This window comes from Nannospalax galili, unplaced genomic scaffold (genome assembly GCF_000622305.1).
Source record: "Nannospalax galili isolate Female #2095 unplaced genomic scaffold, S.galili_v1.0 scaffold1331, whole genome shotgun sequence".
NCBI classification, from domain to species: Eukaryota; Metazoa; Chordata; class Mammalia; order Rodentia; family Spalacidae; genus Nannospalax; species Nannospalax galili.
Window position 1 is genome coordinate 1,574,466 of NW_008330679.1, and position 13,493 is coordinate 1,587,958.

Below are 13,493 nucleotides of genomic sequence, written 5' to 3' on the forward strand. Positions count from 1 at the left end.
GGCCTGGAACTCACTATGTAGACCAGGCTGGCCTTGAACTCACAGAGATCCACCTACCTCTGCCTCCAGAGTGCTGGGATTAAAGGCATGTGCCACCATGCCCAGCAAGAATTTGTTTTAAAGAAAAAGAAGATAACCTGTAATAACCTCCTTAACTAATTTCTCTCATTTCATTCAAAAATTTACTGGGTTATCTACCATGTGCCAATTGTTATTCTTAATTTAGTTAAGTCAATGTAATAGTTATTATCTACCTGACAGGATCTTGAATCACCTAAGAAATAAGCCTGTGAGGGATTATGTAGATTAGGTTAACCTCTGGGCAAGCCCACGAGCGATTTCCTAGATTGTTAGCCTCTGGGCAAGCCCATAAGGGATTATCTAGATTAGGTTAGCCTCTGGGCATGCCCATGAGGGAATATCTACATTAGGTTAGCTTCTGAGCATGCCTGTGAGGAATTATCTAGATTAGGTTAGCCTCTGGGCAAATCTATGAGGGGTTATCTAGATTACATTAGTCTCTGGGCATGCCTGTGAGGAATTATCTAGATTAGGCTATTGAGGTAGAAAGTGAATGGGTGGCATCACTCCTTGGACTTGAGTCCTGGACTGCTTAAAAGGGAGGAAGCTAGCTGAGTAGGAGCATTCACTGTTCCCTGCTTCAAACTCCTGCCATTTTGACTCCCCTGTCCTGCACCTCCAAATTGAGCCCAAATAAGCCTCTCATTCCTTCCTTATGCTCCTTTGTCAGGGTATTTTACCACAACTGCAGAAAAAATAACCATAGTGGGTCAATATCTTGAGTTAACGTAAATACATACAAGCATACCCCCTAGTACATCAAACACAAAGAACAAGCCAACTAAAGACAGTACTACGACAGGGGCTGCTCCAGTTTGCTGCTTGCTGCCCAGACTACTCAAGAAGATGCTGCAGAAGAGGGTACTAACAGAGTCTAGTAGTCTCCCTAAGCACAGAAGACAAGTGTTGAAAAATTGTAAGAAACCACATTAACTGTAGTTTTCAATGCAGAGTACACAAAGGAGAAAGCTGTGTGGAGAGGAGAGATACAGAAAGAGACCAGAGAGACTGGCTTCTGATAGTCAGATGACTGTAACGGGAGAAAACTACCCGGATGACTCAGGATGATCTATTACTGGAGTTTACACAGACTGAGAATAATTTGTATTCTCATAATCAAGAGGGGGAAAGAGTTTCAAAATACTTGGAACATTAGGTAGAATGCTAAAAAGAATGAAATTAGGCCTAATTAAAGACTGGTCTGTTCCCATCTGATAAAGGTTAAAGGAAGCCTTGAAAAGATCAAACCATTTCCAAATAACTGTTCTAAAACAACATTCAAGCCCAACTACAGAGGCAGGCGGTTCTCTGTTGAGTTTAAAGCTACCCTGGTCTACATACTGAGTTCTAGACCAGCTGGGGCTACAGGGTTACCCTGTCTCAAAAAGACTGAAAAAAAACAAACCAAGAAGGTCTGAAGAAATACCAAACTACCTACTCTACAAGATACAATTCATAATACCTAGCATCCCATAAAAAATTATGAGGCACTGGAGCCACAGAGAGCCTGGGTTCAGTTCCCAGAACCTACATGGTGGCTAACAACTATCTGTAACTCCAGTTCCAAGGGATGACACCCTCTTCTGGCCTCTGCAGGCATTGCACAGATGTGGCACACCTACATACATGGAAGCAAAACATTCATACACATTAAGATATATTTTTTAACATTGTATTTATTATTTTTACTGTACGTGAATGAGTATACTGCCTGCACGTATGGAAGTACACCCACATTGTGCAATGCCTGAGGAGGTCAGTCAGATCCCCTGGAACTGGAGTTACAGTTGTTAGCAGCCATATGGGTGCTGGGAACCGAACCTGGGTCCTCTGCAGGAGCAGACAATGCTCTTAACTGCTGAGCTATCTCTCTAGCCCCAAGATAAATATATTTTTTAAAGTTTCAACCCCACCTCCCCCAAAAGGAAGGAAGGGAGGGAAGGAAAAAAAGGGAGCGCGTTTAATTCCAGCACTTGGGAGGCAGAGGCAAGCAGATCTCTGTGAGTTCAAGGCCAGCCTGGTCTACATAGTGAGTTCCAGGACAGCTGGGGGCTACAGGGAGACCCCATCTCAAAAAAAAAGAAAAAGAAAGAAAAAAAGGAAAAAGAAAAAGAAAAAAGAGGGAGAGAAAGAAAAGGAAAGAAAAAAATTACTAGGCAGGGCCAGCTAGATGGCTCAGTATATAGGGGCACTTGTTACACAAACCTGGCAACCTGAGTTTTCTGGAACACAGGTAAAAGGTACAAAGAAAACCAGGCATGGTGGCACACGCTTTTAATCCCAGCATTCAAAAGACAGAGACAGGTGGATCTCTGTGAGGCCATCCTGGTCTACATAGTGAGTTCTAGGCTTGCCAAGGCTACAGGGGGACCCTACCTCTTAAAAAAAAAAAAAGGTACAAAGAGAGAACTGACTACACATACACACCCACTAAATACTACTAACAATAATAATAATTATTATATTATTATTATAATAGGGACTTGAAGAGATGGCTCAGATGTTAAGAGCATTTTCTGCTCTTGCAGAAAGGACTAAGTTTGGTTCATAGCATCCATATCTGGTGGCTCACAACCAGCTACATCTCCAGCAATAGGAAATCCAACACCCTCTTATGACTTCTAGGGGGCAACTGCACATATATGTCATAATCACACAAATAAAAAAATCTTTTTTAAAAATGATTTTAAATGCCAGGCATGGTGGCACATGCCTTTAATTCCAGCACTTGGGAGGCAGAGGCAGGCTAATCTTTGTGAGATCTAGGCCAGACTTGACTCCATATTGAGTTCCAGGTCAGCTGGGGCTTCAAGGAGGCCCTGTCTCAAAAAAAAAAAAAAAAAATCTTTATAGAGATGGCTCAGCAGTTAAGAGCACTGGCTGCTCTTGCAGAGGACCCAGGTTCATTTTCCAGCACCCACATGGCAGCTAACAACTGTCTGTAACTCCAGTTCCAGATATGACACCCTCTTCTGACCTCTGCAGGCATTGCACGACTTAGGTGAACTTACATACATGCAAGCAATACACTCATAAACATAAAAATAATAAAGAAATTTTTAAAAAATATAGAACTGGAGTTATGGACAGTTCTTAGCTGCCATGTGCTTGCTGGGAATCAAACCTGGGTCCTCTGCAATAGCAGTCAGTGCTCTTAACCACTGAGTCATCTCTTTAGCCCCAGAAATTTTTTTTTTTTTTTTTTGGTCTTTTTGAGACAGGGTTTTCCTGTAGCCCCAGTTGACCTGGAACTCACTATGTAGACCAGGCTGGCCTCAAACTCCCCGGAGATATGCCTGCCTCTGCCTCCAGAGTGCTAGGATTAAAGGCATGCACCAGAACACCCTACAAGAAAATATTTTTAAAGATTTTTTAAAATAATTTTTTTGGATTTTGTTTGTTTGTTTGTTTGACTGTTTGGTTGTTCATTTGTTTGAGACAGTCTCCCTGTAGCCACAGCTGGCCTGGAACTCACTATGTTGAGTAGGTTGGCCTCGACATAAAATTTTTTTTTTTTTGGTCTTTTTGAGACAGGGTCTCCAGCTGTCCTGGAACTCACTATGTAGACCAGGCTGGCCTTGAACTCACAAAGATCCACCTGCCTCTGCCTTCCGAGTGCTGGGATTAAAGGCGTGTGCCACCATGCCCGATGATCATAAAATGATTTTTTAAGCAAAGAAATTACTATGCAGGAAAAGACAAGAAAATGTTTATAACAAATGAAAATCAACCCACAAAAACAGATCAAGATACAATGTAGATCACAGAATAGGCAAGGTCATTAAAAATAAATCAGCATTACTCAGCATTGAACTCTGAATACTACAATACCAATCTGCCAGGCAAGATGTGCCCACTGATGAATGCCATAAAGGTTATAGAGTAACCTACTGCTTTCTGACTGGATTTGAGGCCTGCTCCACAGGAGGAAATTCATGCCTCATACTATAAACCTGATCAAAAGTCCATAGCTCAGGAGGTCACAGGCCCTGGCAGAGGGGAACTATCACTGTTGTTTCACTAAATGGACATGCTGTCAGACTGCCTTCTAAATGTTTATGTTTACACCCATAGAGATGCTCTCAGCCTTAGCCAGAGAAGACTCTCTACAGTATGCAACAATTAATGCAGAGACTCAGAACTGGTCAAACTGCTGAGAATAAGTGATTGTTTTGAAGTACAACCCTAAATGGGACATCCACATCAACTCCCCACCAAGGGTCAGAGAACACTGTGGAAGAGGAAGCTAAAAGAATGTAAGAGCCAAACAATGGGGAAATGTCTATAACATGATGAAATGTCTGTGAGTGGGAAGGGGGAAGGAGTGGATATGATCAAGATATGCTGCAAGATATGCTGTATACATGGAAAGAAACTCTCAAAGAATAGAAGATATTCTAAAAGAATCAAGACAGTGGAAAGTATGAGCAAATTAATCTGACAAGACATCTGAATAAAAAGGCTACAATTTTTGCAAATTTGATAAAGACTCTAAACCCACAGATTTAAGTTCAACTGATTTAAGCTCAATCCTATACATAAGAAACATTAAGGGGCTGGAGAGATGGCTGAGCAGTTAAGAGCACTGGTTGCTCTTGTAGAGGGCCTAGGTTCAATTCCCAGCACCCTCATGGTGGCTAACAACCATCCTAACAACCATCTGTAACTCCAGTTCTAGAGAATCTGACGCCTTCTTCTGACATCCATGGGCACTGCACGACACAGGTGCACTTAGACACACACAGGCAATACACTCATACACACAAAATAAATATTAAAAAATAAACATTAGAAATAGTAATAAAATTAAAACTGGACTGGGAGGGGAGACTGGGTACAGTTCAGTAGCAGAGGATGTGTATAGGCCTGAGTTCAATCCCCAGCACCAAAAAAGGAAAAGGAAAAAAAGCCACCAACACAGCATAACATGATCAATAATTACTTAAAAATTTTGTTAAGGGAGCCGGTTGTAGTAGTGCACGCCTTTAATCCCAGCACTTGGGAGGCAGAGGCAGGTGGATCCCTGTGAGTTTGAGGCCAGCCTGGTCTACATAATGAGTTTCAGGCCAGCTGGGGCTAGAGGGAGACCCCAACTCTAAAGGACAGAAAAAAAAATTCTAAGGGAGCCAGCAAGAAGACTCAGTGGATAAAGGCACTTGCTGTTAACCCTGATGACCTGAGTTCAATCCCTGGTACCCATGATAGAAGGTAAGAAGATATCACCTAAGTTGTCCTCTGATCTCTGCATGTTCATTGTGGCACTCTAGCACCCACACACAAACATATGCAAAATAAATGTTAAAAAAAAAAAAAACCTTTTGGGGCTGGAGAGATGGCTCAGCGGTTAAGAGCACTGACTGCTCTTCCAGAGGACCCGGGTTCGATTCCCAGCACCCACATGGCAGCTACGAACCGTCCTTAACTCCAGTTCCAGGGGAATTCGAAGCCCTCTTCTGACCTCCGTGGCACTGCATGACATGGGTGCACTCACATACATGCAGGCAATACACTCATACAAAAACCTTTTAACTGTGTTAAGAAGCTAGAGACATGGTTCAGTGAGTTCTGCAAGCATAAGGTTGAGAGTATGAATTCCCAACACCACAGAAACAAACTAGACATGGCTAGTCATGCCTGTAACCCCAGCATGGGAGAGCTTGCTGGCTAGTCAGCCTAGCCACAAGACAATAATTCAGAGAGCCTACAGGAAGATATTTGAGGTTGTCCTCTGGCCTCCACATATCTGTGCATAGGCACACACGCCTATACACTCACATGGTTGCACAACACACACATACACATACACACACACACACACACACACACACACACACAAACAACAAAAACACTGGTGGCACCAGCCTACATTCTCAGCTATTTGGGAGGCTAAAGCAGGAGGATGGCAAGTTTAAAGCTGCCTAGGTAATTTAGAGAGGTATCTAAAATCAGAAAAATAAACCAACCCCCAAAGGCTGGGGCTATACCTAAGTGACAGAGTCCTTGACTAGCACGTGTGAGTCCCTGTACAACAAAATCAAGAGAAAGGATGTTACATATTTGATTACATATTGAGAAGCACAGAGAAGAACTACAGTAGATTTCTCCAAGAAACAATGTTCCCCAAACTTATACCCAGCAAGCCATCTATTCCAAAAAACAAAAGCAATGACAGTTTCAGATATTCAGAAATTCTTCCTTACCAGCAAACCTGCACTCCGAGATATGTTAAAACCCTTCAAGTAGAAAGAAGGATATACCAGAAGGAAACCCAGATCTATACAAGAGTATATGTCTTTGACTCTAGCACTGAGGAGGTAAAGGCAGGCAGATCTCTGTGAGACTGAGGCGAGCCTAGTCTACACAGGAAGTTCTAAGTCAACCAGAGCTACACAGTGAGAACCTGTCTCCCCAAAAAATTTTTTTCCTTTTTTAGGGAAAAAATAAAAACCAAGAGTTGCAGAGTGAATGTTGAACAAAACATATTACAAAGCACAAAGTCAGTAAAGAAAAAACTGCAAGGATATTGTTATATAAACTTGTCTGGAAAGGGCAGAACACTTGTCCAGCATGCACAAGGCCCTGGATTACAGCCCCAGTACAGCAAAAATACTGAGAGTGTAGATATTTGTTCTATTTATGCAAAGCCTACGGGGTTCAGGATGGTGTTGGATCCCACAAAACCGGAGTTACAGATGGTGCAAGCTGCTGTGTGCATGCTGTAAACCAAACCAGGGTCCTCTCCAAGAACAAGCAGTGCTCTTAACTGCTGAGCCACCTCTTCAGTCTGATAGTACAGGTATTTGTGGGTTTATTTATTTATTTAATTTTATGTGTAGTAATGCATTGCCTACATGCATGTAAGTGCACCCATATTATGCAATGCCCATGGAGGTCAGAGAGGGTGTCAGATCCCCTGGAACTGGAGTTACCGCTGGCTGTTAGCCACCATGTGGGTGCTAGGAACCGAACGTGGGTCCTAGCAGCCAGTGCTCTTAACTACTAAGCCATATCTCAATCCCACATATTTGTAACCAATATACTAGTACTCAGAGTTAAACTGTGAGAAGTTAAACTTGCATACTATAAACCCAAAAGGAACTTTTATTTTAAAATTTAACTAAATTTATAGTAGTATAAAAAAAATCTATCATATACCAATACAAGAAAGAAATTGCAATGCAACTACAAGAGGAGTGGCACTATAGTTATTGTAGAACAGTGGTTTTTAGACTTTCAGATTTCACAAACAAATTAGAAATCAAGCACAGCCTGAGCTATATAGCAAGTTCAAGGCCAGTCTGGATTAAACAGAGAAAGTGACTTTTAAAAAAAAAAGGTGGGGGTGGTGAGCCAGGTATGACAGCAAAGGTGGAGCTCTTTGAGATCAAGGCCAGCTTGGTCTACATGAGGCCTGAGTTCAACCTCCAGCACCACATAAATCAAGCATGGTTGTATACACCCGTAACCTACCACTTGGGAGGTGGAGGCAGGAGTATGAGAAGTTCAAGGTCAACCTTGTATATAGCAAATTCAAGGCCAACCTGAAGTATGTGAGATCCTGTCCAAAAAAAAAAAAAAAAAAAAAAAAAAGCAAATACTGGGGCTGAGGATGTAGTTAAGTAGTCTGCGTAGTATGGAAAAGTCTTGTGTATGAACCCCAGGACTTTAAATAAATAAAAGCTGATTTTTTAAGCTGGGCCTAAGAATGCCTTTAAGTCCTGCTGCAACTAAAGCAAAGGGATCAAAGTCAAAGACACTATCTTAAAATTCAAAGTACTAAAATACACACACACACACACACGTAGCACTATAACAATTATTCTGCAAAAAAGTCAATCTGCTGACACTGAAATACAGAAATGGCTCAATGAGTAAAGGCTGTTGCCACACAAGTTAGAGAATCCAAGTCCCAAGTTCCATCAAGAAGACCGACTCAGCAAGGCTGTTCAGATGTCCACATGTATGCGTACCAGTAAATAAATCATACATATAATAATTTAAAAAGAAAACATAGCTCGAAGTTTACTTCCTGGTGACCCTGAAAAAATTACTCAACTTCTTTGAGCCTTAAGGGGCTGAAGATATATTCAAATAGCTCAGAAGTGTATCACACAAATAGTAAATGGGTTGACTAAGTATTAAGACCTGTTACTGTTATAAGAGCTTTGATAATGCTTCTCTTTTTTATCCAAACTTAATCCCTTTTTTTTCTTACACACACAAGGAGGTCTCTATTTTCCTAAGCAAACCTACCCTGCTCTGGTTAATTCATTTATTCCAGGATTTACTCATTTACAATTTTTTTTTTTTTTGTGTTTTTTTTTTTTTTTGGTCTTTTTGCGGGACAGGGTCTCCCTGTAGCCCCGGCTGTCCTGGAGCTCACTATGGAGACTGGGCTGACCTTGAATTTACAAAGTAATTTTTAAAAATTTTTTATTATTTTTATTTTATGTGTATGGGTGTATTGCCTGCGTGTAAGTGCACGGCGTCGTGCAATGCCCACGCAGGTCAGAAGAGGCTGTCGGATCCCCTGGGACTGGACTTATGGACAGTTGTTAGCTGCCATGTGGGGCTGGAATTTGAACCCGGATCTTCTTCAAGAACAACCAGTGTTCTTAACCGGTGACCCACCTCTCCAGTCCCAGTACCTTTATTTTTAGGCAAGTATTAGTACTAGTAAAACAAGCTACTTAAAATATGATACTACTGAGTTCCTGGCAGCAAAGTGTTCCCTCGTGCAGAGAAAAGTCTAGTAAAAACGGACCCCAAGTTTTCTCCAGTTCTCAAGAGACCCACAGATGCGGTATAGCAACTGGGCGAATTACCTCTACGTTGTCTGTGAGACCGTACTCAGAGTGAGGGTTTTCTGAAACCTAGAAAACAAAATACCACAGAGCTATCAGTCGGTTTCCCGCAGCCTCCCCGCATACCGCCACTCTGAATCCAGGGACTCCTGGTACCTGCGTCTGTCCCTCCAGCATCTGCTCGGACTCCATGGCGGGCCCTGCACACCACAATCAACCGGATACCGGTCTTGGAAAACAAGAAGAGCCACGAGTTAGTTACCCGGGAGATTTCAAGCTGGAAACGCCGGGATGCGGTTCAACCCAGCCAGGACCCCGCCCCTCACCCCGGGGAGCAGCCCAGGAGCGGCACGGGACGGTCGGCCACCGGCAAGCCGCCTCGCATCCCGACGCTCCGCGGTCCTCCCGAGGACCTAGAAGAAGAGGGAGAAGGAAGACGAGAAGTTGATTACCCGCGCCAACGCTGTAGGTTCCTAAGAGCCCAGCACCGCGCCACCAACTCCCAGGGCGAAACGCTCCGGCCGTAAGTGACGGACGTCGCGCTGCTGTCGCGCCTGCGCAGAGCTGCACCGCGGACCCAGGCGAGCCTCCCAGGGCCGACCTAGGGCTTGTATGCGTCTAGGCCAACATCCCGCCGAGGCATCCCACCCCGCTGCAGATCTTTACCAGCCAGGCCTCGGTGCTGCCTGGTAATGTCTGTCCCAGGGGAGCCGAAACCACTTCCTGCTGTGTGACTTACTGAAGCATTACAGGCCCAGGCTTTACTTTAAAGCCAAAGAGAGGGAAGAGGCAGTGTTTGGGAAGATTTTGGGACAGCTTTTATTTAAACTGCAGTCTGTGAAGATACCAAGTTCAGGCTATTTGTATCAAGATTAGCAATATGGGCTTTTCCCAGTAGGAGGTGCATCACTTGCTAGAATGACGGAGGCCCATGGTTCAATCCCCTCAAAAGAAATTAACTGATACACCACACCATGGTACTGTTGATACCATTCTGTTTAAAAAACAGTTTAAGGGCTGGAGAGATGGCTCAGCAGTTAAGAACACTAGCTGTTCTTGCAGACGACCCGGGTTCAAATGCCAGCACCCACATGGCAGCTAACAACTGTCCCAAAACTCCAGTTCCAGGGGATCTGACAGCCTCTTCTGTCCTCAGTGGGCATTGCACGACACAGGTGCACTTACCTACATGCAGGCATAACATTCATACACATAAAATAAGAATAATAAAATACTTGCTAAAAATAAAAATTTAAACTGTTTTTTAAATATTTTTTTTATTTTTATGTTCTGCAAGAACAGCCAATGTTCTTAACTGCTGAGCCATCTCTCCAGCCCCATAAATAAAATTTTTAAATAACATTTTTATTGTCTTTTTATTTTGTGTGTTTTGCTTGTATGTATGTGCACAAATGTGATGCAATGTCAGAGGAGGCCAGAAGAGGGCTTTCTATCCCCTGGAACTGGAGTTACAAACGGTTGTTATCTACCTTGTGGGGGCTGGGAACCTGAACCCAGGTCTTCTGCGAGAGCAGCCACTTCTCTTAACCACTGAGCCATCTCTCCAACCCTAAAATATTTTTAAAAAGTTGGGCATGGTGGCTCATGACAGCACTTGGACAGCTGAAATAAGAAGGATCTCTCAAGCTAGTCGTGGTGACACATGCCTTTAATCGCAGCATTTGGGAGGCAGAGGCCAGCCTTGTCTACATAGTGAGTTCCAGGATAGCTGGGGCTACAGGAAGACCCTGTCTCAAAAAAGATCACAGAAGGGGGCTGAAGAGATGGCTCAGTGGCCTGGTCATAAAAGTGCAGGTTCTCTGCTCTGTGGGAAAACGTCTTGGTCTACAACCCTTAGTTCATCTCCTTGTCCTGAACAAATAACTCAGCTAACCCTAGCTAAGAGATTAGGCCAGGTTAAAGGTTTACTCCTGAGCTAAAAACTAAAAGTTCACCACGTTTTTTAGCTCTAAGAAAGAAAACAATGTGACCAATAAATTACCAGATGGGCATTGATAACCTTGAGTAAATGTTTAAGAATCCTTCTGGCACCAACTAACAAACTAAATGTCCTGTTTCTTTGTACCCTATATCTTTGTATGTGATTGCCATATCCCACATGACTGCTAGTTCCTTGGTATGTATAAAAACCATGTGAATTTTAAAATAAATTGGCTTGTTGAAAAGACACAGGTCCCAGGGTCTAAGACTCTGTCTCCACCAATCAGGGCCTCTGCCCTGAAGCCAGTAGGTCCCCTGCTAAGCAAAACAAACCTGAGTCCCGACAGGATCACACAAAAAAGATTTACTTTCATTTTATGTGTATGAGTGTTTGCCTGCATGTATGTATGTGCATGACATGTGTGATTAGTGCACCAATGAGCCATCTCTTGAGCTCCTTAAAGTCCTTATTTTTAAAATTAAAGGCAACAGGGGTTGGAGAGATGGCTCAGCAGTTAAGAGCACTGGCTGCTCTTGCAGAAAACCTGGGTTTGTTTCCCAGCACCAACATGGTGGTAAACAACAAACCATAACTCCAGTTCCAGAGGATCATACTCCCTGATCTGCACATTGTGGACATTTCATGCATGTGGTACAGTTAAAAACATGCAGGTAAAATGCTTATACACATTAAATAAACATTAATGAAAATAAAGGCAATAGCTGGGTGTGGTGGCACACACCTTTAATCCCAGAACTCGGGAGCCAGAGGCAGGTGGATCTCTTGAGTTCAAGGCCAGCCTGGTCTACATAGGGAGTTCCAGGCCAGCTGGGGCTACAGAGAGACCCTGTCTCAAAAATACAAATAAATAAATAAATAAATAAATAAATAATAAACTAAAATTCATTGAATTGGACACTTTAAAACAGTGGGCTGTAGGCATAACTCAGTAGTGATAACGGACAGAACAGTAAAAGCTGATGTGTTTTTAAAACATTTTTTTATGCACATGAGTGTACTGCCTGCATGTAAGTGCACCTGTGTTGTGCAATGCTCACAGAGATCAGAAGAGGGAATTGGATCCCCTGAGGCTGGAGTTACAGACAGTTGTTAGCCGCCATGTGGGTGCTGGGAATTGAACCTGGGTCCTCTGCAAGAGCAACCAATGCTCTTAACCTCTGAGACATCTCTCCAGCCCAAAACCTGATTTTTTTTTCAAACTATGAGTCCATAAATGTTAGCAAGTGGTAGTCACTATTGTCAGTGTTCTCATTTCCTCCAATTTAAGTATGCTAATTTATTCTGTGGCCAAAGTAAGACTTTTTTTTTTTTATATATATACAGCCACTCTCTCTAGCTCAGGTTGGCCTGGAATGTACTACACAATCCAAGTTGGCTTTGAACCAGTCATGATGCTTATGCTTCAGCTTCCCTAGTATTGAGATTACAAATGTGCATCAGCATCCCCAGTTATATGTGGTGCTGTTGATCAAACCTAGAACCTCTGTATGCTAGGCAATTACTCTACCAACTGAAAAACATCTTCATCCCCCAAACTAAGGTTTTTATGAGTCGTAACAATGCTTGGGAAATGTTTTCTTAGATAACAAAGTAGATTTTTTTTTTCCTTTTGGCTTTTTGTCTTGAGACAGGGTCTCCCAACAAAGTACTTTTGAGCTCTTATTTGAATTGAAGGAAAAAGCAAATTCTATGCAAGCTCTTTGTGCTAAATTACTTGCAAAAATGGCCAAAAATATTCACAGTGATCCATTCTGTCCCTACATAAGATTTCTTTTGTAATGTGACTTTGCCACTTCTCTATCAGGATGTGGAGTTTAGAGGCTGGAGAGATGGCTCAGTCAGTCGTTAAGAGCATTTGCTGCTCTTCTAGAGGACCCAAGTTCAGTTCCCACACCCACACTGGGCAGCTCACAACTGCCTGTAACTCCAGCTAGTGTGTAGGGGGAACCAATGCCTCTGGTCTCCAGCAGGCACCTACACTTATATATGCATACACCTCCACATACACATAATCAAAAATAAATCCTTTTTTAAAAAGATGTACAGTTTGCGTCGGCCCCAGCTAGCTGGTTTAATAAAACTCTGCTTGATTTTTGCATCTCAAAAAAAAAAAAAAAAAGATGTGCAGTTTGCTTCCCTGTCTTACACTGAAGTTGGCTTCATGTCTTTGGCAATGGTATGTAGTAGAAATGTCAATGTACAACATTTGGAGTTTAGTATTCACATTCTCTTGAAAGCCAGATACCATGTAAAGGAATCTAAACTATTTTTTCTTATTTATTTATTTTATGTATTTATTTATTTATTATTTCTGTGTTGTGCATGTGTGTGGGTGCATGTGACTTGGTGCACACTTGGAAGTCAGAGGACAACTTTCAGGAATCAGTTCTCTCCTCACACCATGTGGATTTCAGGGGTCAAACTCACTGATGGCCAAATGCTCATCAGTCTTGGTGACAAGCATACCCACTGAGCCAGGAGTCTAAACTATCTTGCCAGAGACATATACCCCATCCAATAGTCGTAACCACCCTCTGGACATTTGAGGCTGCCTATCCAGTCATTCAATCACACCATCATATGACTGCATGGACATAATTTACCTAAATGAAGCAAGACCATTAGTAGAACCACCCAAATAAACC

The 13,493-nt window shown here is 42.6% G+C and overlaps 1 protein-coding gene across 1 annotated transcript in view; it reads right to left on the reverse strand.

Moving 5' to 3' along the window:
- The window catches only part of Dpy30 (dpy-30 histone methyltransferase complex regulatory subunit), a 19,956-nt gene extending 10,461 nt beyond the window's left edge, over positions 1-9,495 (reverse strand). The window contains exons 1-3 of the mRNA XM_008851038.3: positions 9,338-9,495; positions 9,042-9,114; positions 8,907-8,954 (exon numbers count right to left, since the gene is read on the reverse strand). Coding sequence (XP_008849260.1) covers positions 8,907-8,954; positions 9,042-9,077 — 84 coding nt within the window. The 5' untranslated portion in view covers positions 9,078-9,114; positions 9,338-9,495. The remainder of the gene's footprint in view (positions 1-8,906; positions 8,955-9,041; positions 9,115-9,337) is intronic.
- Positions 9,496-13,493: the final 3,998 nt, after the last annotated feature.